Below are 25,941 nucleotides of genomic sequence, written 5' to 3'. Positions count from 1 at the left end.
GCCTAATTATCTTGTCTCCTAACCAGAAACGTCTGGTAAATGCTGTCAGCATTTCCAACCTCAGCCCAGCCCGGCCTTCAGGGCCTCCTGCTCAATCAGATTTATCATACAAGACACACTGACCTCCGCAATTAGCAAAGGGGGCATCCTGCAAATTTCAGAGCAAATCAGGTAGAAACCAACGGAAAAAGAATTTGCACACAGCGACCACACCTTGAGAAAATGCTTTAGCAAAATAGAAGTCTCTGTGATTAGCAGTGAAACCTGAGACGAGGGGCAAGCGTGGCACAGAGCTTGCACGGGGATGGGCAGGGGACACACAGAAGGAGTCCCGAGTGTGGAAGGCCCCACCCACGGGGGGCCCTGGCCTTGCGTGAGTCCCCACGCTGAAGGGACTACTCGAGGCTGTTCTGTGTAGCACGTGGACTGCAGGTGAGGACTCCCGTGGTTACAGATGTCCTGACACGGATGAGCAGGGCGAGGTCAGAGATGCCCGCTGTGCGTCCTGCCTGATCTGCGCCCTGCCGAGCTGTCATCGCCAGGGCTCACTCGATGCTGGCTGGCGGCTCGGGGTCTGACTCTCTGGGTGAACTGACGGAGCTAAGAGTAGATGCACAGTTTCCAGCTGGATTTCCAAAATCACGAAAACAGTGTCTGCACCCTTCGCGTTCCCCTTGAGGTCTCTGGCGTCCCGGGCACTCGGGCCAGAAGCCCCTCTCCCAGGAGACGTGTTCACGCAGCGGCACAGGCCCTGCTCACAGCTGCTGGGGACCCACGGTCACTCCTGGTCTTGCTCTTGGTTCACGTTGTTTTTCCTGCTTCTCCAGATTTCAGCCACAGAAGGGCAAAGTGGATGCTGACAGCTTTGTCACCCCTGACCAGACTTCAAGGCGAACGAGGCACTGGCGCTTAGCACTGTCGGCCAAGAGGTGCAGGGTACAGAAGTGTGCGAATGGGTCGCAGAGTGTAGGGGTATGGGGTGCAGGGGAATTTGAGGAGTGTGGGTATGAGATGCAGGGGGTGCAGGGTGCAAGAAGTCCTTGAGGAAATCTGAAAATATAAAATCCTAAAATTAAAATCAAATGTCAAAGGAAATCTAAAAGAAATAAAAGTGTCATGAAAGTGTCGAAATCTGAAAATGTCTTCAAATTCAAATCTGAAAGTCTAAAGAAATGTCATGAAGTAATAAATCTGAAAATTAAAGAATGCTCAAGAAATGTTAGAAATGCTCAAAGTACAAAGTGTCATTAGAAGAAAATGTCTAAGAAATCACAGAAATGTAAATGAAAAGAAAATGTAGAAATCTGAGAATAGAAATCATTAATAAAATTAAAAAGAAATTCTAAATCACAAAGTCAATCTATCAAAAACCAAAATTAAAAGAAATCAAAGTCTCAGTCTAGTCACAGAAATTTGAAAGTGTAATGAAAGTGTTAAATATAAGGTAGTCTGAAGAGTCACCGAGATAATAGAAGAAATTAATGAAATTAGAATGTATGTCAAAGTGTTATTGAAGGTAAGCGTCTGAGAATGCAGAGTGTAAGTATGAGAGAATTGTAATAATAGAAGTGTAGAATTAATAGAAGGAATTATATGGCCAAAAGGGAATCTGAAATCAAGATGTGTGTATAGAATTAATATAGGCGAAATCAAGTATGAAATAATAGAAAGTCACAGAGGAATTAATAGGGAGTGTTAAGTGTGGAATTGGGGAGGTGTGGGGAGGTGGGTGTTGGAGTGTGGTGTGCGGGGGTGTGGGGGTGTTGGAGGTGTGGGGTGTAGAATGGGGGTGTGGGGTGTTGGAAGTGTGGAGGAGGTGTGGGGGTGTGGGGGTGTGGAGGTGTGGGGGTGCGGGGGGAACAGGGAGCAGCGTTTGCAGTTTTGTTTTCTTTTAAGGGGCTGTTTTAATGAAGTCTTTCTGGGAATTTCTTCAGTGAGAAAGTTTGTTTTCCCGTGAACTAGAAAATTATAAGAAACATCGTCGTTCAGACCTACTCATGCTTCCTTCACAAGTCATGACGGTGGAGCAGGACAGAACCCGGCTGTCACCCACAGCGGCCTCCTCATCCGAAAAATGGAAAATTGAGCCCAGTAGTTCGTTGACCTGTGTAAGTTCACACAGTTGGTTAGAGCTGACATTATGACTAGAGAGACCATATAGGTTGTCATTCAGACTAAGATGTTTGCCTATCTTCAGGAAAAGGAGCAGAATTAACAATTATGCCAGAACCACAGGCGTAACGGGGGCTGTGCCAGGCCGACAGAAATCATGGCCAAACCCACCGGGACCAGGCCTTCTGGGAGGCCTTAGTAAGAACTGCAGGAAACACTTTGTGCAGCGATTCTATTAGAAATGAAAGTGGTTTTTGATGGAGAAAATAATTTACATTTTCACGAACTCAGCTGGAAAAATTATACCAATTTTTATGCTATTTACCTTAAATTCTAGATTCATTCATTAATATTACGGTAACATAGCTTTGCATTATAACTAGAAAAAAGCAATTAAGTAACACTGTCATTTTTCAAAATCCTCAGTTTGAATAAAAGAAGGCAAAGAACCCATGCATCAAAGATTGGAATTTAATAATTTTTAAAGTTAAACTTTATAATTAGATTCAGGGATTTGCCATTATCTGTACGTGAAAACAGACGTCCAGTTTTGTAAACAAATATACGACAATGTAATTTAACTTCTTCTTATGGATCGAAACAAACAAAAACGTGTTGTTATAGTAAACATCTGAGTGATAAATTTTAATGAGTTCGTTTTAAAGAAGTAGCTGAAAGCAGAGATGTCATAATTGACCAGGAAAATACCATTACAAGTCACCTGACAAACTGCTACGGGTTGCGTACTGAATGCAGATCCTCTGCTAGTCGTTAGGGATTCAGATCTGCAAAAGCAAAGGTTCCGATCTTGAGGAACCTACAGAATGTGGTTGAAAAACGAAGTCGCATGCTGCTTTGAAACGACCCACCTGGCAGTACCAGGCAGGCGACGAGCTGTGACGTTTCCTGTGAGTGGGACTCTGGACAGAGTCACAGGGAGAGTGAGGGGCGCAGAGGAGGGGGACCGGGAGGGCGGCACGAGCGCGGCCCCCAGGCACCCACTTGAAGGGCTCAGGCTGAAGCAGGCAGCGCGGGGACCAGGCGCCCTGTGCACACAGACGGGTGTCTTGGCAATAACTGTTTTGTAACATTTGGAATGAGAAAAATAAACTTCAAAAATAATAGAGAGATATGCAAATAACTTCTAGTCTCTCCTACTGGGTGGATAGTAAACAATCTCTCCCAAGTAAGTGTCCTCTTTTCGTTATAATCCTGTGAAATATTTAAAGAAGCACGCGTCTCAGCTTCCCCTAGTCTGGTCGGCTGCCGGCATCGATGGCCTTGACTATGTGGTCATTTCTAGCTGACGTCCGTCTGTTACAATGGAAGGCTGCTTTATTTTGATGTAACTTCACACACTTGGCTGAGGATGTTTGGTTTTAAAGCCGCGGTCCGGCTGGGTGGTCAGCGGAGGGAGCTCGTCCTGGGGAGCACTCGACGAGGCCCGTGCGCCCCACAGGGGAGGAAGATGTGTGGGCCGCGTCGCGCTGACGGCTGCCCTCCAGCATCTTCTCTAGCACTAGAACTTTCCGTGTCATCGCCGAGACCCGCTTCGATTAAAAGGGAAAAACAGTTAATGCTGCGTGGACATTTCATACGCGAGGCTCATTCTTCTTAAACAGTAGAGAGAGAAGGAATGAAAAAGACGAGGGTACTTCCTGGAAATTGGACATTTTGCCTGTAAAAGAATTTCCTGAGATCTCCGGCCTGAGCTACTGGGACCAGATTACGGTGGTGACATGCGACACCGGAGATTTCGCCTGCGGCTCTGCCACCACATAAACTAAGGACGTTCCGACAGCTGGATTTTAACTAAGTTTTGAGGGTTTATTTATTTTGCTTCATTGACTTAATTACTACGTTTAGAAAACAACCCGATTCGCTCTTACGCTGCGAAACATACTTCACTCTCACTTTGGTTACAGGTATTTATCTAGAGTATTATCGGATGTTCCTCACCTTAGAGAGAACTGAGCATCTTCTTTTTTAGGTATCTTCCTTGATTTTCCTCCTGTGGAGTCCGCTAACAGCGCCCTATGGGGGGCCCTGCGTGCTGGTGGGAAACGCGGCATCACGTGGTCTGTTTTTCTGTGTTGAGAGATAAACTGAGCTCATGCTCGATTTCGCTGCTTTGTCTTTGGACTGAAGAGTCCAGTTTCAGGCCTGGCTCATGTTGCCTTTCCCTCCACAAGTACTTCGGCCACTAGTCACCTTCTCTTCACGCGCATGTTCACGCCAGGTTGGTTTTGCGTTTGTAATATGATCACCTCTCGCTAACCAAAGCAGCATCTTCCTGTTGGCCATTGTCCCAGCTTATTGTCCCATTGTCCCACCAGATTTCCTGCTTTCGCATCTTCCACTGTTCACCACCCATTCCTACTAACTCTGCGGACGCCCTCGTCTGTACCTGTCATGCACTAAACCCACACCAGGGCAGAGCCTCTAGCGGCTACGTGTCCCCGGTCTCCCTGTAGTGGTGGTCACAGTTGATCACATCTCCTTCCTGGGTGCCACACCCACCACACTCTCCTGCTCTTTCCCTCATCTTAGGCTGCCCTTCAGGCTCCAGGCATTCCCTGCCCAACACCCCCCCACACACACAGTAGGCTGTGTTGGTCTTGATTCGACCATATATGTGAACCCCTTGCCTTCACCTAAAGGACCACAGTCAGCTCTTCCCATTAGTCTGCTTGCCAGGAGACCTGGTGTCTTGTACTTCTCTCTCTGGCTGTGGATTTGGCCTCACAGGGACTAAGTTCCTAAAGCCCATTGGGGACAGCCCTGCTGCTGTTCTGTGATCTTCAGTGGCTGGTTTGGGGCTGGTTTGGGGCTGGTTTGGGGCTGGCACGGGTGTGCCAAACTTTGGTTGAGTTCATTTAGTCGCTGTACCTGCTGGCTCACCACCAGCCCCTTGGTGCCCACTGGCATTCAGAATGCTTTTCCGGAAACAAAACCAGACCTAGACCTCGGGCCCCCTCTTCCCCGCCAGGATGGGCCAGGTGTCGAGCTTGCAGGAGGAGCAGTCAACCACAACCTTGAAAGGTCAGCTCGGCTTTGAGTTGGCCTCACTTAACACGAGAGATAAATAACACGGACATCTCGCTCTGGCAGATGTTTGTAGTCCTCCGTCCAGCTCTGGAGAATGGAATTTTGGAAGCGGTTTCTCTTGCACTCAGCATTCCCAAGCTGATCCACTGGCTTGTGAACCCCGTGGTTTCCCGTAGCCTTGGTTACGGTAAGAACAGCAGTCTTTCTGGGCATTTGCTCAGGCTTTTCCCAAACCCACAGAGCGTCGCTGGGCCAGCTGCTCTCTGAGCCCCGGCACCGAGCGCCTGGTCTCGTTAGGGCCATGGCCCGCGGGGAACCGAGTCTGGGACCTTCCAGGTCCCTGCGGGTTCTGGGCTCTTTCTACCCGACACATCCACGGAGCCTCTCCTGTGATGCGTTTGCTTTCTGAAAATAAAACTCTGCTCAGATAGAGACTTAGGAAATGAAAATCAGAAGTTTCCAAATACGCTGAAGTCAGTTTAACACTTCAGAGGACCAGAGACACCTGCCAGGGAGCCCGTTGTCTTTGCCTCCCCCACTCCGGAAATGCCGGCGTCCAGGGGTGACCCACGGCCGTCCCTGGCCAGGGAGGAGGTGGCCGGCTGCGGGGCTGAACGAACTCGGTCCCCTCCCGCTCTCCCGGCCCTGAGCCGGTGAGGTGGCGGGTGAGGGCCTGGGAGGTGGGGCGAGGGTGCCAGGGGAGAGATGGGGTGAGGGGGGGGGGGGGGGCCTGGGAGGGGGGGGGGGGGCAGGGTAGAGGGACCGGGAGCTGGGGGGCAGAGACCGACGGGAGGCAGGCAGGGGGGGGGCCTGGGGACTGCGCCCAGCCAGAAGAACGAGGACAGCGAGGACTGGCCGGGAGGAGCCAGAGGGCGGGCACTGGAGCGGTTCGCCAATCGGCGCGGACTCGTTTTCGCCCAGACTCGGGACCTGGGCCGGTCGCACTAGGCGCTGTCCCCCGCCCCGCGCGGACTTTGGACTTGGCCCCGGGACAGACCGGAGCTGGGCCGGAGCGTTTCCGCCGGTCCGGAGCCGGCCGGTGGGCCCGCAGCGAGGATGCGCGCGCTGCCAGCCCTGGACGCGCCCCCGGTCGCGCGGCGGCTGCCCCGAGACGCCGAGGCCCCGCGGGGCCGGGACGCGGCGGGGCCGGCGCGCGCGAGCGCAGTGGAGAGGCTGGCGGCCGACCGCGCCAAGTACGTGCGGGGCCGGCCCGGGCTCGGCCGCGGCCAGGCCTCCGAGGGCAGCTCCCCCGGGCCGAGCGACGGACAGGAGGACGTCCTCCGGCCCCCGGCCCGCGCCCCCGGAGCCGTGGCGCGCAGGGCCATAGCGCGCAAGCCGCTGAGGCCGGACTCGCTGGTCATCTACCGGCAGAAGCGCGAGTTCGCGCGCGCACCGAGCGCCGACGGCGGCGCGGGGGGCTCGGCGAGGAAGGTCTCCCCGGGCCCGGGCTCGGACAAGGCGCCGCCGTCCCCCGGGGTGTCCGCGCGGACCGAGCGCCGCCCGGTGGCGGCGCCCGCGCCCTCCGCACCCCCCGCGCCCGCCGCGCTCATCGGGCCGCCCCCCGGAGACCTGGCGGCGCCCCGGGGGCCCAGGCGCGGGGGGCTGCGGCGCTCACAGTCGGACCTCAGCTCCCGCTTCTCCGCGTCCTTGGCCGAGCTGGACGCCTTCTTCCAGGACTGCGGCCTGGAGCCCGAGGTGGTGGAGGCGCTCGGCAGGGAGAACTTCTCCGCGGCGTCCGACCGCGGCGCGCCCAAGGTCCGCAGCGTGAGCGTCGCCACGTCCGACAGCGGCTTCTCCCGGCGCAGCGGCGGCGACGAGGGGCTGCAGGAGGAGGAGCTGACGGAGCAGGCGCCCAGCGCCACGTCGGTCATCGAGAGGAACGCGCGCATCATCAAGTGGCTGTACACCTGCCGGAAGGCCAGGGCGACCCCCGGGCAGGGGCTGCAGGGCCCGGCGTGACGCTGCGCGCGGAGCCGCGGGCCCAGGTGCGACCGGGAGGGGCGTCTGCCGCGGCCCGCGACGTCTCGGCGAGTGCGGCCCAGCGCCGCAGGGCCAGCGCGTCCCCCGGCGCGGGAGGCGGGCGACGCGGCCCTCGGCCCTCCCGGTGGGCTTTGCTGTTGGGGGAGCGGAAGCGGCAGAGGCGGTTGCGCCCTCGGCCGCCGCTGTCCTCTGGCTCTGGTGGGAATTGCCTTGTGGGTGGCCGCCCAGCCGGTGCAGACAGGTCCCCCGCAGGGCCTTGTCAGCAGCCGGGCATTAGTGTAGCCAGAAAGATCCGTTTGACTAAACTTGTCTTCAGTCGTTTTGACAGCTTTCTAAGGAGAGCCGCTGAGCAGCCTGGGTCACAGGGAGCTTGGGTCTGCGGAGCGGGGCGCCAGGTTATCCCTAGCGTCTCAGGGGCCCTCGGGCTGCGACTCCACAGCCCTGGTGCCTCTGCCCCCGCGTGCCGGGAGCCGGGGCTGCTGGGCTGACCTCAAGGTCTTGCTCCCTGAGGAGCTAAGGAGCGTTGCTCCTTCCTGTCACCCGTGCTCCCTGCCCGCACGGTGTGTGTGTGTGGGGGGGGGGCATGTCCTGGGATCATGAAGGGCAAGGAGACCGAATTTTCCCAGGGTTCTCTCTGGGAACCAAGACTGTAAACGTCGGACACCTTTTCTCCCCTTACCCTTCAGTGGCCGGTGGCTGTAGACGAACAGAAAGCCACGCGATGAAAGTGCTTCGTCTGCCCTTGAGAGAAAGTAGGTGAATACACTGGCAGAGTGGTGGGCGGGGCGATGCCACAGACGTGTCTGTGCGCAGCTCACCCGTGTTGGGGACTGAAAAATGCCTGAACGGTTCCCTTAGTGCAGAGCGGGAGTGAACCAGGGAGACCGGGTCGCTGCTTCCTGAGAGCTCGGAAGGACAGCGACTTAAGTTCTTCCTCAATATTTGAAGATTATTCTCCACTAGCCTAAGGCCCCAAAGAATGTATATAGGTAGCCAGAATTTAAGAACAAATAACAAAAAATAACATCAACTTGCATTTTTCAGATTGTCTCTTTGAACTGAGATGAGTTTGGAGATGCCGTGAAAACCTTGGTGTGGAGGGTGGAAGTTTTCGGGGCCCGGCCTGGTCCCAGGGGGTCATGGCCGAGCGCACAGCACAGCAAGCTGGGACTTGAGGGGCCTGTCCTGTTCCGTCATCACGTGGCACTCGGGGCGTGGGCTTCCCTCGGCCACAGTGAAGGCAGATAGGCAGGTGGTCTGCAGAGGCAGGTGGTCTGCAGAGGCAGGTGGTCTGCAGAGGCAGGTGGGAGTCTGTGTCTCCGCGACTGGACCCCAGAAAAGGAGAACTGGAGGGTGTGAATGTGGATTTATGAACACGGTCCCTCCAGGTCGCCAGTCCACGCTGTCCCAGGCGCGGGGCAGGCAGGGCGCTGAGTACAGGAGGGAGCCAGACGACGTGACGGGAAAGCACAGCCCTGAGCCCCCCGGCCCGGCCCACCCCCAGGGCTCCGCGTCGAGGGGTGACCTGAAGGAGGACTTAGGGCCAGCTCACAAAGTGGCCTTCCCAAGGCCCTTTTAGGTTTGAGCCGTCAGCCCGAGACCTTGCGCTTGTGACGAGGAGTGACAGGGAGGTCACAGCAGAACGGGGAGACTGCTGAGGGTGAATCCGCGCGGGGGCTCCCTGTGACTCACCCTCTCCTCCCTCTCAGTCCTGTCTGTCCCAGCGGGGTCGGTGTCGGCCGCCTCCTGAGCTGTTTCTTATTATTGCTCAGAGAAGGGAGACTGCCCAGTTTTCTGTCCGTCCTCAGCAGTCACCAGCACTGTAAATATTTGCTTCACAAATTTACTCCCCTAGATCTAAAACACAGCTGGGTTTCTGAAACTTCAACCAGGAGACCTAGTGCTTCAGTCAGGGGGCGAGGAGGATGAAACAAGTGTCCTGGGCCTGCTCCGGCCACCCCCACCCCGCCTAGCCCAGGCTGCTTCCTCCCTGCCCCCACCATGGCCGGTGCCTGCAGGCATGTCCCCTGCAGCGCAGGAGCAGGACCCAGAGCCGGGGCCTTTCCCCGCACAGGCAAGGGGTGAATGGGAGCTCACGGGAAAAGGCAGCCGACCCTTCCTCACAGGGTCACTCGTCTGAGACTAGTCCAGTCGCTCTGGAACCTGGGGCAGCAAGGTGCAAGCTGTGAGCATCCTGCAGTCTAGCAGGGCATGTGTTGGAATCCACACAGATTAGTTTTAGGGTTTCATGAAAATTTTAGAAAATTTGAGATGAGCAAAGGCATGTATTCTAAGTGAAAAAGAAAACAAATGTATTTTATATGAGGTTTTCGTCCCCTTGGTAAATGGAGATATTATCAGTTAAAATGAAAATATACCACCCGGAATTAAATACCAAGTTCATAGGTTTATTGCCGTAGGATGAGGGTGTTTGCTTTTCAGAGGTGAGAGTTCAGAGCTGGATGACTCTGTGCCACACCCACCGGGCGCCTGAGTCATGGACAGTGCCACGTGTTCTCTTCCCAGCGTCTAATTCATGAACATTGCTCTTGCCATCTGGTGGTGGTTAGTCATCTTCCTGTGCTTCGGTTCATTCAGATGACAGGCCTGCTCAAATTAGGTCTCTGGTTTTCTGTCTTTTCCAAAGAATATATGTTACTGATTTTCATGTCGTTAGAAAAGAATGGGAACTTGTCCTTCAGGTTATTCGGGAATGACGTTGTTTAATGTCAAGACAGAAATCTCAGATGTTCCGCGGCTGTCTGCACACTGCTCTTTGATAAAAAGGAACACCTGCGCCCCCAGCACTGAGGGGACAGCGCCATGTCTCACTTTCTGCGAAGACGCCGTGGGGGAGGAGCGGACACACTGGGCCCCCTGCCTCTCCGCTCCCTCTGGGCAGCAGCCGCTCACCCTTCAGCCCCTCTCTGGAGCCTCTTAGGCACACGAGTGGCCGGAGCCTCGGGCCAGCCCCCAGCCTCTCCGGAGAGGTTCCGTTGGTGAAGGGGTGAAGGGTGCACTGTGTCTGCCTCCTGCGGATCAGCACCTGTGGCCTGCCTGGTTTCTGTTGTGCTGGTCACTCTGTGACAGCACTGTCCCTACGGCCCCAGGAGTGGTTAGGGGCAAACAGGAATTTCTAAGGTCCGGAGAAAGGCCTGCGGGGAGATGGATATGTGTTTTGTTCGGAGGAAAGCTCTTCTCAAACTGTAAAATGCAAAAAGGAGATGCTGTAACGTGCAGAAAGTATCACAAAACCGAAGACTTTGAAGTATAATGTGTGGCCTTAACCTTGAGCCTAGACTGGTGTTGGTCTGCTGCTTTTTTCACTCCCCGGGAACCCTCCCAGCGCCGGGGCTCCCTGAAGCATGTGGGGGTGACTTGGGACCCAGGGCTGTCCTCACTGCCGCAGGTCCTGTCCAGGGCACCCAGGTGACCCCACGGTTGCTCTTTTCCCCAGGAACAAAGAACCCCCTGAAGAAGTGTGAATCCGAAACTGCAGAGAAGATGGGACCGTGGCCCTCACGCGGCAGGAAGCAGCCGAGGTGGCGCCCTAGGACTGGTGGCGCTCCAGATGTCTCTCTGTCCGAGGGACCTGCAGGCCCGCGAGGCTGCTTACAAGGATCTCGCGTCTTCCTGCCCCGCGCGCTGTCTCGCCACATGGATTTCAAGAAGAAAAACAGGCAAAGAGCCTGAAAACGAGGCGCGCCACGGAGGTGGCCGCTGTGGGTCACCTGGACGGATGGGCGCGTTTGAATCAAAGTTCTGTGATGGCGGGAAGGCGGCCCCGCCCCAGGACGGCTGGCCGCGGGGGTCGCAGGCGGGGTCACCCCGACGGCGCCCCTCCCGCCTTGTGGGCGGTGCTGCGAAGTGCTTCGCCGGCCTGGGCGTCCCCGACAGTTGCTGGGGAGCTCAGCGTCGCCTCCGCAGCCGCCGCCGCCGCCGCCGCCGCCGCCGCAGCCGCAGCCGCAGCTGTGGCCGGCTCGTCCTGGCCCCAGCCTCGGAAGGAGGGGACACCCAGCGGCGGGAGACTCGGTCGCAGCGCTGTCCCCAGACGTGCGGTGACCCAGCAACCGCGCCAGCGCCTGACGCCCGGGGCACAAGATACAGCTGTCAGGGTCAGAACCTTCCGGGAGAAGTGGTCGCGGTGTCGGCGCCCACGACACAGCTCCGCGTTTCATCAAAATCTCTCTTCAAGAACAAAATGGTTAGAGAGAGAACACGGGAGGGAGAGACAGGGGTGTCTCAGTGGTAAAATAGTTTTTAAGCGATTCGTTTCGTTTTTCTCGTGCATGTGTTTAATATCGTATTCTATGTTTTAACCGTTTACTGTGAGAGTAGGTCTTTGAGTTACTGAAATATTTATTTTTACACAGTTACTGGTCTTCAGATCATTTTTCATGCAACTTTGGCTTTAACGACATATTTTTAAATCACTCCCTCCTTTCTCGTGTTCTCCATTTTCTCATGGGAACCTTTTCGTATTTGTCGTTCCGTCGCCTTTTCACCTTCTGCCCTGAGCGGAGCGTCCGCCGCTCGGTGCCGCGCTCTGTCTCCGTCTCCGTCTCCGTCTCCGTCTCCGTCTCCGTCTCCGTCTCTGTCTCGTAATGACGCGTCTGCGAGTCCCGGATCCGCGTTCTCGGGGGCCCCGCGGACAGGCCGCCTCCCTCCGGGCGGGCTCCGCTTGAGAGCAGGTTCCCTGCGCTAGAATCCGCGCCCCCCAAGTTGTTCCGCTAAAAATGCTGCCGTTTTGCGGTTACCTGGGTTGCGCTCAGTTGAAAAAAAAGATGCGGGCGCCGAGAGCAGCGGTCTGAAGGGCCGGGTCGTGTACCCGGTTTTGCCGCCCGCAGGTGCCCGTCCGTTTTATGTGCGGACGCGGTCGATACAGCGGCTCCGGGCCCCGCTCCTGTCAGAACAGGGGGACCCGAAACCCGGCTCGGGTTTGTCTTAGGTCAAAACGCGCGGACTCGCCGTCCCACGACGGATGAGAAATAATTTTTAAATCGGTTTCCCCTTAAGACCATCGAGCTCTGACACGCCGCTTGCGCCCGGAGCGCACCGTCGTGTGTCCGTATCAGAGAAATAAAGGGTTTTTTCACTGACTGAGACGAGTTCGTGAACTTGCGCCGCGCGAGCACAGCCCAAGCAGATCCACGCCTGGGCGACTCCCCGCATCTTGTTTCTTCCCTCCCTGCCTCGTACCGTCTCGTCCATCATCAGCGGACGCGAGGCGCGAACGCCCAGGCGGTCGTGGGCCAGTCGCGTGGGGTCCGGGTCCCCAGACCTCCCTGGAGACGGCGCAGTAACGACGGTTTGGAATATTTAGGACAGTATTTTCCTTTCATTGCTTCATCAGCCTTTTGCTTTGAATAGTTTTTTTCCTCCGTGTTTTATTCCTATCATCGCCGGACGAGCTCAGTGGGCTCCGAGGTCCGCTCGGCCCGGCGCGGGCCGGAGCGAGGCAGCGGGAAGGCGGATCCGCCCTGACTCTCTTCCGAGCCCCGTCGGCGGCTCTGCCAGATGCCCCAGCGGCCCCAGGGAGGCGTCCTCCGGGACAGCGAGGGAATCACTGCGCCTCCGTGGGGACGATGGTCAGGTCCGGGCCACAGGGACATCTGCTTAACCGCGCGGAGCCGCCTCTGTGGCCTCGGGCACGGTCTCCCACGGTCGCCTTCTCCTCCTTCGGTAGATGAGTCTCACCTCTCAGTCGCCCTTTGTGGAAACTCAGTGAAACCGGAAGCCGTGAAGGGTTGCGCAGTGGTTCGTGTTTGAATTTTGCTCGTGTTTTTAGCAATGAAATAAATAGATCTACATGATATTTGAATGTTCCGGGTTAGAAATATGGAATAAGAAAGAAACTGTGTTCTCAGGCAAGAGCTTATAGCTCGGGTTGCAGACGCTTCCGGAGCAGCGATGACAGGAAACGCACCTCGCTGGGTAACGTGACCATCGTAATTGCTGTGAGGCCCCGGATTCCACAGCTGATTGTCGTTGTCATGTTCTCTGCTCGAACATTGTCATTAAAGTGAAATGCTTCCTAAAGGGGAGAATTAGTAATCCATTAATAACCCTTCATCTCTCATTCAAAATAGAATATTAGTCTCCTTAGAGAGAAATGAACCCCAGAAACAGACATGGTTCCCGCCTGCAAGCACCTCTCTAGTACAGGTGCCAGGACAGGAGGCTGCAGCGTCTGCTGAACCCATGTCCTGCTGGTGCCGCAGCAGCCATGCTCCTGAGCAGCAGTGACTTCAGTCCAGGACAAGCCACCGATGGCAGTGAGCAGAGCTCACCCACCTGCAGTTATTGAGGAGCCAAGTTCTGCACTGGGCATAGGGTCCCTAAACTCCCTACCGTGACATGCTCGCCCGCTGGTAAGAGGGTCAGACCTCTGGTGAGGATGGGTAGGTAGATAATAAATAGTAGGTAGATGGGCAAATGATGACAGAGAGGGGTGATACAGCAAGGGAGGCCGATCTGTGTGAGCCGTAATGGAACCCAAAGTCCAAATCATATAAAGAATCTAGCAACAGCGAAGGAAAGCATGTAAATTATAAGTGGCGTATTTTTCTGCTGAGAGGCTTATTTCAATCCCTGGAGGTCCTTTACCCAGGCAGCTTAAAGCTTGGACATCTAAACAAAACAAAAGCAGAACACGTTACAAATGGGGCTCGGGACCTGGTCTGCATCTGGCCAGAAGGTGGTCGTAGGAGGCTGCCTGCCTTCCCTTGTCTCTTAGAAGTCCACTTTCCAAACAGGAAAAGAATAAAAAGAGTCGATACAGCTAATGAGCCATGACTCCCAGGCCGGGCCAGCCAGCTGAGGGGCGGTGCTCCCGTGAGTGACACGGCCGTGGAGGAGCCAGCAGGGCTTGGGCTGGGACGAGCCGCTGACATTGCCCGGAGTGGAGGACCATGTTCTTCTCCGAGCTGCTTAGCGGGTCGGGACTGTAGCATCCACCGTGCAGAAGGGGCACGTGTGCAGAGTGTCCGGGGTTCTCACTCAGCTTTCCCTGCGGGCGTGTGAGGTGCCAGAGAGAGAGCATGTCCACATGGGCATCTGCTGAGATGGCAGAGACCCGCTCAGCCAGGACCACAGACTGGTAAGGCTGGAAGCGACATTAGAATCGTGTGGTTCCCCCACAAAAGACCCTGAGTAGCCCAAGCAGTCTCGAGGAAGAAGAACAAAGCTGGAGATATGCTTTCAATCGCTCCTTGATTTCAGGTTATAGCACAAAGCTACCGTAGTCAAGACAGTACGGTGCTGACACAGAAACAGACACGCGGATCAGTGAGCAGCATAGAGAGCCCAGAAACAAACCCACACCGACGCGGGCATTTAATCCACGACAAAGGAGGCGAGAACGCGCCATGGGGTAATGGCCGTGTCCTCAATAAGAGTGGCGTTGGGAAAACTGGACAGACACATGTGAAAAATAGAAGCTGATCATTTTCTTACACTAGATACAAAAGAAACTCAAAATGAATTTAAGACTTAAATGTAAGACCTAAAACCATGAAACTCCTAGAAGACAGCATGGGCAGCAAACTCTTTGACATACCTTAGCAATATTTTTCTGGGTGTACCTCTTTGCACAAGGGCAACACAAGAAAAAATAACAATTTGGACTAGATCAAACTAAAAGGCTTTTGCACAGCCAAGAAACCATCAACAAAAAGCACCAACTGATGAGAGAAGCTGTTATAAAAGATATATCCAATAAGGGGTTAATATCCAAAATATATAAAGAACTTATACAATTTAACCCCCCAAAAAATCCAAATGCAAAATGGGCAGAGGACCGGAACTGACATTTCTCCAAAGAGGACATACAGATGGCCAACAGACATATGAAAAGATGCTCAATGTCACTGATCATCAGGGAAATGCAAATCAAAACCACAATGAGATATCACCTCACACCTGCCAGAATGGCCATGGAGGTTCCTCTAAAAATTAAAAATAGAGCTGCCATATGACCCAGCACTTCCATTCCTGGGTATTTATCCAAAGAAAATGAAAGCGCTAATTTGAAAAGATACATGCAGAGCCATGTTCATTCAGCATTATTTACAACAGCCAAGACATGGAAGCAACCTAATAGACTGGATAAAGAAGAGGCGGTCAATATTTACAACGGAATATTACTCAGCCACGAAAAGGAACGAATCTTGCCGTCTGCAACGACACGGACCTAGAGGGTGTTGTGCTGAGTGAAATAAGTCAGACAGAGACAATGCCATATGATTTCACTTCTACGTGGTATTAAAAAAAAACCCAAAACAGAAAGAACAGACCGGTGGTCGCCAGAGGTGAGGAGGAATAAGAGGCACTAACTTCCAGGTACAGAGGAAGTCGTGGGGCTGGAAAGTTCATCAGACAGTCGATGATGTGACCTCGTGTGGTGACAGATCATTACGAGGCTTACTGTGGTGATCACGTCATAAGGTACATCAACGTCAAATCGTGGTGTGGCGCATCTGAACTGGTATAATATCGTATGAAGAAAGAAATCACGACCCCCCGCTGCCGTCTTCCAGGAGGTGCCCGGCCTGGGCGGCAGGCCCTCCATGTCCTGGGCCTCGGGAAGACGAGCATTGGTGGGTGCCAACCGACTCCCTGGTTCGCTCTGAGTCCCTTCCTGGGAAAAACTTCAGGTCCCGTGAACGGGGAGGGCCAGGCTGGAAGCTGCTTCGAGAGCACCGGAATCACCATCTCTCCTACGCTGATCGAGGGCCGCGGGGGCCCTTCTGCCCGGTGGGGGACCCCGCCCAGCGCCGCGTGGCCTCGCGTGGGACCGCTGAGGCCGCCAGGGTCCGAGGAGGGACGCGGCCAGGCGAGAGCTGGAGCCGTGTGCCGCCCCAGGCTGCTCCAGTCTCTGCGGCTGTGACAGCGAGTGCCAGCGGGCGCTGAGAGGAAGGGTCACTGACTCCTCCAGGCCACAGCTCGGCTCAGCAGGTCGAGACCGAAGCCACTCTGACACAGTGTCCCACGCTGAGTCCCCGTCACCACCTGCTGGGTGACGGCGATGCCGCGGGCCGCCCAGCCTGCGTTGACAGTTCTGTGTAAGAGACATGCGTTTCGAACATAGAAATCAAGAGAACTTGAGAGGCAAAGCGAGCCGGGCCGCGTGAGGCCGGAGCGGGGCTGGTCGCGCCCGTGGGGGGAGCCAGCTGGGCAGGAGCCAGAGAGTGGCTGGAGGCCGAGCACCTGGCTCCCCGGGGGGCGGGCGGGACCATGCTTCAGTGGCCGCTGCTCACTGCAGAGAGACCGGAAATGGCCACGGGCGCAGAGGAAGAGGAACCACGTAGGTTCACTCTGGAGCTCCAGAGAGCTCGACAGCCATAATTTAAGGAAAAGAGAAGGCCAAGGTCCTGGTGCTGTCCAGGCCGCACGTCGGCTACTGTTTTGCAGGTGAGAAGGAAGCGGACCCAGAGCGAGCTCTGCGAGCGGCTGGGCGGTGGGGAGCACAGCACCCTGTGGCCGTGCGGCTGTGGGGCACCCGTGTGGCTGCGCGCAGGGGCCTGGCTCGAAGGAGGAGGGAGCCTCCGCACAGGTGCTCGCCGGGCGCCAGAGTTTCCAGAAATAAATATCCCGACATGCACACCGCGGGAGGAGAACTCGCTGTCACAGATACCCGGCGAGGGCCCTGTTTGCAATCAGGGCCTCGTGCCCAGGCCCCACTGGGTCGTTGGAAAGACCCGCCTGTCACGAGGGTCGTGAGCTGCGCGTGCCACGGGCACAGGGGGCGTGGGGGGGGTCTTCCTCACGCCAAAGACTCCCCTCCCGGGTCCTCGGTCGTGTCCACTGCTCAGGATCACACGGTGTGCCCATTTCCCCGGGGATGCCTCTCTGATTTGGGGCGTCCGTGTGCGACTCCACAAACTCACCCTGTCACACCTGGAGCAGATGCGGGGTGACGTCCCTGCTTCGTTTTATGCCGGATGTTAAACACGAGCGTGGCGGGGTCGCCGGAGAGAGCCGGTCCCCGGCACATCGACAGCTCGCACCCAGGAGTCCCCCCACTTTTTCAGTGACACTGGGTTACACTGTGGTCCTTGCGGTTCTTCTTGCTTTCGTTTCACAGGGTTCCGAGTCCCTCCCTGTCCCCTTCATTGTCCTTCAAAGCGTTACATTCCCATGACCCTAACGTGGGCAGCGCCGTAGCTGCTCTTATTCTCGTTAGCCGCAGACCCCGAATCGTGTAGAAAACGGAAGTAAAAACTTAGGTGGTCAAGAAAGGGACTAAATCACTCCCCTGACAGCCATTAGTTCTGGTTTTTAAGAAATCGTCACGTAGAAGTATTCCTGAGTGCGGAATGCCAGTCCTTGTGCTGTTTGATCTCGGAGAGTGACAGACACAGGGTGTTCGCCACCTCGAGACAGGAAAGGAGAAGGCACAGTGCTTGGGCCTCGGCGGGTCCTGCGGCTGCGACTCACAGAATTCTAGCGCAGCCTTCCCTGAGCTTCTGATTTCTAATTCTCCTCCTAGTTCATCTTCTCCATGCCCTGAGGTCCATCTGACAGGTTTGGGGTGCCTTTCAAGTGTGGGCGGACTTCTCTGTGGTGTGCGTCCCCAAAGCCCCCACGCCGTGTGCTTCCCGTGCTTCTGCAGTGCAGGTGTCTGTGAGAAGGGGACCAGCCAGGGCTTGGTGACAGGTGTGAGCCTCACTCGGGGGGCCGGGCGGTGCAATCGAAGCACACACAGATATCGTTTCCCGAGGCCGAGATTCTTACTTAGCGCGAGGATGACTCAAAACCAGACCTGCGTAAGGTGTTTGGGAAATGATTAATCAGCCTTGTATACACCCCTGATTTCTGTCTGTTGCTTTCCTTAAAGGAAAAGGAATTCACTGCTTCCCTGAGCCCTTCTCCCTTCTGTAACGGGCCGGCTTGCGTGGGCAGTATTACTTTGCCGTTACGGTTTATTCTCCCTTTTTAATGAAGCGTGTTTCTATGCGGGTGAGACAGTCTCTACCCTCCCTCAGACGCCTGGGTGCTCCAGTTCATCTCCCTGAACCGACCGATTATCAGCCAGGAACCTAACCCGTCGCTGGTGCGTCCTTTGCCCCACGTAACGCTCCTCAGATCAGTTACGGTTAAATAGCTCGGCTTCCAGAATAAGAAGTTCTAAAACGTGTAATGGCCGGGCGTCTGGGGCAGATGGTCAAAGCCTTTTAGGCGCGTTTACGTGAAGGGTCCAGGCCTTGGGGACAGGGTGACCTGTGCTGAGGAGAGAGCCCACGGAGAGACAGACTTGCTGAGAAGGAGCCGGGTTAGGCCCAAGCCCTGCGTGGTAGGTGGCTGGGTACAAAGCGTCTTGATCACAGGAGCCTGGAAGCCGCCCGTGGGGTCACGTCTGTCCTTGGCATCCCCGCCTCTCGGCCTAGGGGGGAGCATCAGGCTCTTCTCCCCCGATGTTTCCTGGAGGGAAATCGAGGCAAAGACTGCAAAGCAGTCAGTGCGATTGACAGCAAAAGCAGACAAACCGGCCAACGAGGCCACGTGGACGCCGCGCAGGTGCCGAAGCTCCGGGAACCTCGTGTTCTCTGGTCCTCGGAAGCTGCGCACTCCGCGATCAGCCGCAGTCGTGGTCACAGAAGGTGACAGGATGGGGGCTGCTGAGAGGGACCCGCGGGCCTGCGGTCACACGACCAGTGACCCACAGACCCGAGTCTGCGTCCAGGTCCCCTCGCTCGACGCTGCGGTGCTGACCACGCTCTGTGCTGCTCCCTGCCCGACAGGTTAAGTGCGAGTCGCCGCTCGAGGCTGGGAAAGGTGCATCGGAGCCCGAGGGCGCAAAGTGTCCGAGCTCACGGGCCAGGGTCCCTGAGCGCAGCGGAGGCGGGAGCCGGAGTGGGAGGTGCCCGAGAGCTCACAGTTAGCGGACACTGGTCCCTCTGAGGAGGTGACTGACAGCTGATGTGGAGCAGTGTGTGCACCCATGCGACGTGTGTGCATGTGTGAGCGTGCGTGTGTGCCCATGTGGCACGTGTGTGCATGTGTGAGCGTGTGTGTGTGTGCATTGAGGGCATGCGCGTGTGTCTGAGCATGCATGTGCATGCACCGAGGAGACATGTGCGTGTGTGTGCGTTGAGGGCACGTGTGTGTGTCTGAACATCGTGTGCATACCGAGGGACATGTGCGTGTGTGTGCATTGAGGGCATCGCGCGTGTGTGTAATGAAACATCGCGTGTGCATGCACCGGTTATGCGTCGCATTTTGATTAACGTGAGGGTATCTCTCGCAGCGTGTGGTGTGTAGAGCATCGTGTGCCATCTTACCAGTTATGTGCGTGCGTGTGCGTTGAGGGCACGTGCGTGCTGCTGAGAGGCCTGGCTGCGGAACTCGGCTCCTTTGGGAAGGACCCTTCACGGGGGCACCGCGGCTGCCAGCCTGGCTGGTCTGTCACTGTCTCAGGCAGTTAGCGTTTCATGATGGGCCGTCTCCAGCAGACGTCCAGTAAGTGCTAGATGTGGACTTCATCCTACCCTTCCTGCCTCCACGCCCCCCTTACCGGTGTGCTCAGTCGACAAAAGGTGATGGAAGAAAATTAAAATAAACACGCAGAGTAAGGAGCTGCCCAGAAAAGCCCCAGGTGTCACCGCTCCCCTGAGTAAAGCCATGAGTCAGTGAGAATGGGCTCTCTCCTCCGCCCGGCTCCCAGCCCGGCCCCGTCACGCTTCCGTCCCCGGTGCCAAGCCTTTCCTGTCGCTTCAGCCTTTTTCACGCTCTGTCAGCACTGGAAGGGAATTTATCTTTAATCAGGAGAGCCGTGTTCAGGTTGCTGCAAGTCCCCCACCTCGAGCAGGGCCGTGGCAAGCCCGGGCTAGATCCAAGTGATTGATGGGAGGCATAAAATAATAAGGAATAAACCACAATTGGCAACGATGCCTCAGGGGCCATGTGAGAAGGTCGCCAGTCAAGAAGGTGTCGAGAGACCCCTTGCTCTTAGCCCGACATTCTCAGGGTAAATTTACCTCCACGGAGACAGCACGGTGTGTGCAAACAGGACCTGCACCGGGCTGGACCCGCACGCACTCCGAACACCTTTTCATGCACGTCGGCCACTCTAGGAAGGTGGATGCAGGTAGTGGGGTCTCCATTAGACTCCACTGCATGTGCCTGAAAGCACTCTGAACAAAATATAGGATAGTACTTAACAGTGCTGGGCATGAAAACTTGGAAAACACTCTGACCTGGTAAAATCCCGTTGGTGGTGGAGGTTATGTCACGGTAGGTGACCAACAGCTCTGCGCTGCCCAGGACTGTCCCGGAAACGCGGCTCTTGGTCCCCCAGAAGCGCCCAGCCATTCAGAGCGCAGAGACCCCGCTCTCGGAGCCTGAATCTCCTTTTTGGGTCATTTATTAAAGGACCTGCGTTGATTGCTGATTCATCCTCACAGTTTAAGCAGAATCCTACAAAGAGGGGAAAAGGAAAATAGGAGGAAGAAAACTATTTCTAAAATGATCGTGGAATTTAAATTGGTGCAGTTTCTTTGGAAACTAGTCTGCAGGTTCTAAAAAAGCCATTTGACCCATCAATTCTGCTCCTAAGTATCTACGCAAGAGAGTGGAAACACACGTACACACAAAAACCTTGCACAAAGGCTCACGGCAATGTGATTCATAATAGCCAGAGGTGGAATCACCCAAATGTCTACCAACTGACGAACGATAAATAAAATGCGCCGTATCGTGTAATGGGATGTCACTCCACCGTAAAGGGAAGGGAGGGCTGGTCCACGCTGTGACACAGATGAACTCCGAAGACCCTGCGCTCGGTGAAAGGGGCCGGACGCGAAAGACCACGGGGCGTCTGTGTCCGTCTGTAGAAATGTCCAGAACTGGCAAGCCTATGTAGGTCAGCGGTTGCCAGGGGCTGGGGAAGGAGGAGCGGGCGGCTGCCGATGGGTCAGGGTTTCTTTATGGGGCGACACGAACGTTCTAGAATGAAGTAGTCTTATGATTGTACAACCTTGTGAATGAACTAAATACCACTGAATTATACACCTCAAATGACTGAATTGGATGGTATGTGAATTATATGTCAATTTAAGAATCAAGAGTATTTTCCATAGAAGAAATTTATGAGTTTCCAGATGAAGAAAACAATTGAGTGCCGCTTAAAGTGAGTTCCAAAGGAGTAAAACACAGATGCGCACCTGACACCACACAGTCATTACAATACTGCTGACTTTCTCTCGCTGCTTTTAAGAGTCTCATTTTGTCTGTAACCTCTGGCATTTTAATTACGTTTGTCTTGGTGTGGGCCTCTTTGTGTTCATCTTGTTTGGGACTCTCTGTGCTTCCTGGGCTTGTATACCTATTTCCTTTACCAGGTGAGGGAAGTTTTCTGTCATTATTTCTTGAAATAGGTTTTCAATTTATTGTTCACTCTCTTCTCCTTCTGGTTCCCCTGTGATGTTGTCCCAGAGACCCCTTAAACTGTCCTCATTGTTTTGGATTTTTTTTTTTTTGCTTTTCTGCTTGAATGTTTTCTGCTACCTTATCCTCTAAATCATTGATTCGATCCTCTGCTTCGTTTAATCTACTGTTAATTCCTCCTATAGTATTCTTCATTTCAGTTATTGTATTATTCATTTCTGATTTTTTTATGTTTTCTATCTCTATTTTTATGTTTTTTACCTCTTTGTTAAAGTTCTCACTGAGTTTATCTACTCTTCCCCTAAGTTCATTGAGCATCATTATAACCAGTGTTTTGAACTCCGCAGCTGGTAGGTTGCTTGTCTCCATCTCGTTTAGTTCTTTTTCCTGGAGCTTTGTGCCATTCTTTCATTTGGGACGTATTTCTTTGTCTTCCCATTTTGGCTGCCTCCCTGTGTTTGCTTCTATGTATTAGGTAGGACTGTTATGTCTTAGTCGAGTGGCCTTATGTAGTAGGTGTCCTGTGGGGTCACCTGAGCCAGGTGCTCCCAGTGTGCCCCTTGTGTGGGTCGTGTGTGCTCTCATGCAGTAGTTGTCCTGGTTGCTGTTCACATGTCAGTGGGAGGGACTGACCCTCAGGGTGATTGTCTGCAAGGACTGGCCGTGACCAGTGGAGGAGGTGGTGTGCAGGGGCTGACTCCACAGAGCAGGATTCTCTTCAGCGGGGCGCTGGTGCCTTCTCATTCTGCCTTTGGATGTGCCGTCCTCAGATCTGGCCCTGGGTGGTGCTCCAGCTCAGACCAAAGCTGGCTACTGGGCCTGTAGGCCAGGGCCTCCTGGGAGGGGCTCAGCCACAGGTCAAGTTCAACCACAGCCTGTGCCCTGCCCGGGGGCACCTGGCAGGAGCCAACAAGGAATCTGCAGATGGCCTCCACCTGCACTGGTCTTGGAGGTGCCTGGGAGAGGTCAAGCTGCCCTTAGTTCTGGGCTGGGGGCTGCTCAGCAAGAGGTACAGGGTATGCTGATGCCGGATGCTGCTTGTTTGGGGTTTGCGAACCTATGAGAGATGTTAGGAAAGTCTGCCGCATGAGCCAAGACAGTCCGTTTGTGTGGAAGGGCCACTGGAGGCGGCTTGCATGGGTCTCATGTTGGGAGGGGCAGGACTACCTGGGTTAGTCACGTTGATGGAGACTCAGATATGGTGGCGCCTGTGTCTGCATGCAGGGCAAGGCGGGGTAGGAGGTGCTCGGCAAAACACGATGGCTTCTGCCCGCCCTTCTGTCTGGGAGGAAGCTGCCCCTCCAACCCTCGCCCTGAAGCCAGACAACTCTGTCCCTCCAATGTGTCCCTGGTGCTGGAGCTCAGAGAGAGGGAGTCTGTCACCAGCTGGTCTGCACCTGGGCCTTTTAAGAGGACACCTGTGACTCCTGTAATCTTTCGTGTCACTGAGCCACCGTCCCCACTGGTTCCCACAACCAGAGGTTGTGGGGAGCCCTCTTTGCATCCCTGGAGCCCTGGGCTAGGGAGCCCGGTGTGGGTCGGGACCCCTCACCACCCCCGGGGGCCTCCGCAGCCGAGACACGCCTCGATGCCCAACCGCCACACGTGGCTGTGGGACCAGCCCGTTTCTCGTCTTCACCCCTCCGACCAGTCTCAAGGTGGCCTCTTCTGTGTGTCCCCAGTTGTAGAACTTCTGTTCAGCCAGACCTCGGGAGCCTCCCGGTGAGGGCCGCTCTGCAGTTCAGACGGGATTTTGATGTGAGCGCCACGGCCCCCTCTGCCGCCATCCCGGCCGGAAGCCCCTCTCAAAATTCTTAATGAAGCTCTACTTAGCTGTTGTTCCCCTGGCGCCCTTGTGACTCACTTTACCGCCCCCTCGGCTTCCGTGGGAGGAACAAAGAGGCAGGCCAGCCCGTCGCCGCCAGTGCGAGCAGCGTAGCCGCGTGCGGCCCGACCAGCCCCAGACGTGCGCCCTCCGCTTCTGAGCGCGCCGCTCACTCCGAGTCCGGCTCTGAGGCCCGCGCCCTCGGGCTCCCTCACCTACAGGAGGGAACTGCAGGACACTCGACAAATGTTAGGTCTGTGCAGTCACAGGCGTTGCCCCAAAGCCTGAGGGGAGCATGGGAGCCAAGCCCCCGGGTCACACCCCGGGTCACACCTGCAGGAGCTCATCGCAGGGGGCAGCTGGTTGTTCTGTCGGAGCCTTGGAGAACGGGGTCCAGGTCCAGGTCCAGGATGCCGTCCACCCCTGGATGGAGAGCGGGTGTGTGGGACGCCCTCACTCCGTGTAGGGCCCCAATGGCTGAGCTCGACTGCCCCTGCCCCACAGGCACTGCCAGGCTTTTGAATCTCCACGACGCAAACTGGAGCCGTGTCCTAAAGTCCAGTTTCTCATTATTCTCATGAAATATTCTTTATTTGTTCCACAGCCACTGCAATAGCACACGACAGTCCCTGCTTCTTCCGAAGAAGACTCTTCACACCTGTTTCCCTCATCCGGGGTCCACCCACCTTTGGCCCCCAGCAGCCGGGGAGGCCCGATTCCACGGGCCAACCAACACTCCAAATCTCGGTGGCGCATGGAACTTCTCCCGCAGCTACCTGGTCTTCACGGTCAGGTGGGAGGGAGCTCCAACCCGTCGTGCAAACTCACAGCCCTGGGCCGAGGGCCGGCGGCGTCGCACCAGCTGCCGCGTGGAGGAGAGAGGGCTCACGCTGGCGTTCGGGGCGTCTGCTGGGATGGTCTCGTCTTCTCCCCTGCTCTAGCCAGTGAAAGGAGCGCGGCCACGTCCAAGCGCAAGGAGATGAGCAAGCGGAGTGAGACAGGGCCCGGGAAATATGTGAGCAGAGGCAGTCAGAAGCGTAGCGCTCGCCCCACGTCCCACAGGCCTCAGCCTCCAGCAGGGTCCCCCGCAAGCCGCGGCGTTGCTCACCGGAGCCCGCGCCTGCCGTGGAAACGTCAGCACTCGCTCGGCAGCGACGCAAAGCTGTGCGTTTGGGTCTGGGCACAAGATTCCTTAAGCTTGTTTTTACCTCAGCTTTATCATTTCTCAAATTAAGAAATGGTGCTAACAAATAGTAAGATACAAAATTCTGACAGAAAATTATTAACAAAGGAGCTGCTGGCAAAGATACAAGAGCAGAGAGCACAAGAAAAAAGGCAACAGCTGAGGTGAGTAATGGGGGACAGAAGCCTCACCCCCAGGGTCAGGGGTCAGGGGTCAGGGGTCAGGGTCAGAGGTATGTTTAGAGGTATGGGTAGGGTCAGAGTCAGGGTTAGAAAATTAAGTTACAGCTAGAGGGTCAGGGTCAAGGTTTAGAGTTTAAGGGTCAGGATCAAAGATATTGGGTCCTGGGGTAGGGTTGCTAGGATTTAGGGCTTGAGTTTAGAGGTTGGCGTTAAGCTGGAGGCCAGGGGGTCACAGTTAGAGGGTTAGGGGAGGTTTAAACCTCGCCTTCCCAAGCCCCCCTCTCCCCTTTTTATCTCTCAGAGCTTCCATGACGGACAGGACTCACCCAGGGTCACACGTGAGTCAGGGGTTGAGCCGGGCCATTGCTTGTCCACCCCCCGACAGCCCTGCCCCTGTCCCCAGAGAGGGAAACCCCAGAACCGAGGGGCAGTCAGCAGGGGGCACAGTCCCTGGACGAGTAATGGATCTGTTTGTATTTTCCTTATTTTAGGGTCCATTTTATTAATGTGTATTTTTCCTAGGAGATCACCCATTTCCCGTAGGTTTCCAATTTGATGAAATAGGTTTCTCTTATTTTAATTTCTTTTCTCTTTCTAGATTTTTTTAAACAGAATTGTTACAATTAATAAACAAATATTAATTCATTATTATTCATTAAAATCTGCATTTTATTCAGGTTTTCACAGTTAGGCTCAGCCTCAGTGGTGGTGCCTCTATTAAAGGCCTCACTGACCGTCTAACCAGAGGGTGAGTGCCGACTGCTGGGGTACGGGTGACGGAATCGGGGTGATACGATAGGAAATGAGACCAGGAGAGAAACGGGCCTGATCGTCTCGACTCCGCTGGCAACAGAGACTCGATTCTCCAGGCCGCGGGAAGCCGTGGGCAGCTCTGTGCACAGGAAGTGACAGGATCAGATCCCTAATCTAGAAAGACCAAGCTGGCCCAGTGAGGGGTCGGACTGGACGAGAGAGGGACAGGGAGCAGCGAGACCGGTGGGAAGGCTGGGGAGAGGTGGGCCGGCCGGGCCGAGGCAGAGACCATGAGTGTGGAGAGGAGCAGGGGCCTGGGGTCCAGAGAGGGGTGTGGTTAGTGTCGTCCTGTGGACGAAGCTGGCAGATGCCCGTCAGTGCTTAGGGGACTTGGGCTACTCGGGCACCCGTAGGAGAGGTGATTCAGCTAAAACGAGACTATTTGCTAAACTCTAGATTTGTCCGGCCCCTCG

General features: G+C 55.4%; 1 protein-coding gene across 4 annotated transcripts; it reads left to right on the top strand.

Annotated features, from left to right (window-relative positions):
- The first annotated feature begins 6,048 nt into the window (after positions 1-6,048).
- On the top strand, positions 6,049-25,941 carry FAM110C (family with sequence similarity 110 member C). 4 transcript variants are annotated; one of them, XR_005651187.1, is made up of 3 exons: positions 6,049-7,145; positions 23,955-24,697; positions 25,017-25,941. XR_005651187.1 is itself a non-coding variant. In XM_039855010.1 (2 exons), exon 1 carries the CDS (start codon positions 6,217-6,219, stop codon positions 7,117-7,119), a length of 903 nt encoding a protein of 300 aa, XP_039710944.1. In that variant the 5' UTR covers positions 6,050-6,216; the 3' UTR covers positions 7,120-7,145; positions 7,827-8,170. The 4 variants fall into 4 exon arrangements, 2 of the variants coding, with proteins under 2 accessions (XP_039710944.1, XP_039710945.1); XR_005651186.1 differs by lacking the exons at positions 23,955-24,697; positions 25,017-25,941 and adding exons at positions 7,827-7,892; positions 10,598-11,059 and having other exon boundaries at positions 6,050-7,145; XM_039855010.1 differs by lacking the exons at positions 23,955-24,697; positions 25,017-25,941 and adding an exon at positions 7,827-8,170 and having other exon boundaries at positions 6,050-7,145.

The sequence above is a fragment of the Pteropus medius genome, unplaced genomic scaffold (assembly GCF_902729225.1).
Source record: "Pteropus medius unplaced genomic scaffold, Ma_sr-lr_union100, whole genome shotgun sequence".
NCBI classification, from domain to species: Eukaryota; Metazoa; Chordata; class Mammalia; order Chiroptera; family Pteropodidae; genus Pteropus; species Pteropus medius.
The sequence above is the reverse complement of the archived record's forward strand: the minus strand, read 5'-3'. Positions and strand labels throughout refer to the sequence as shown.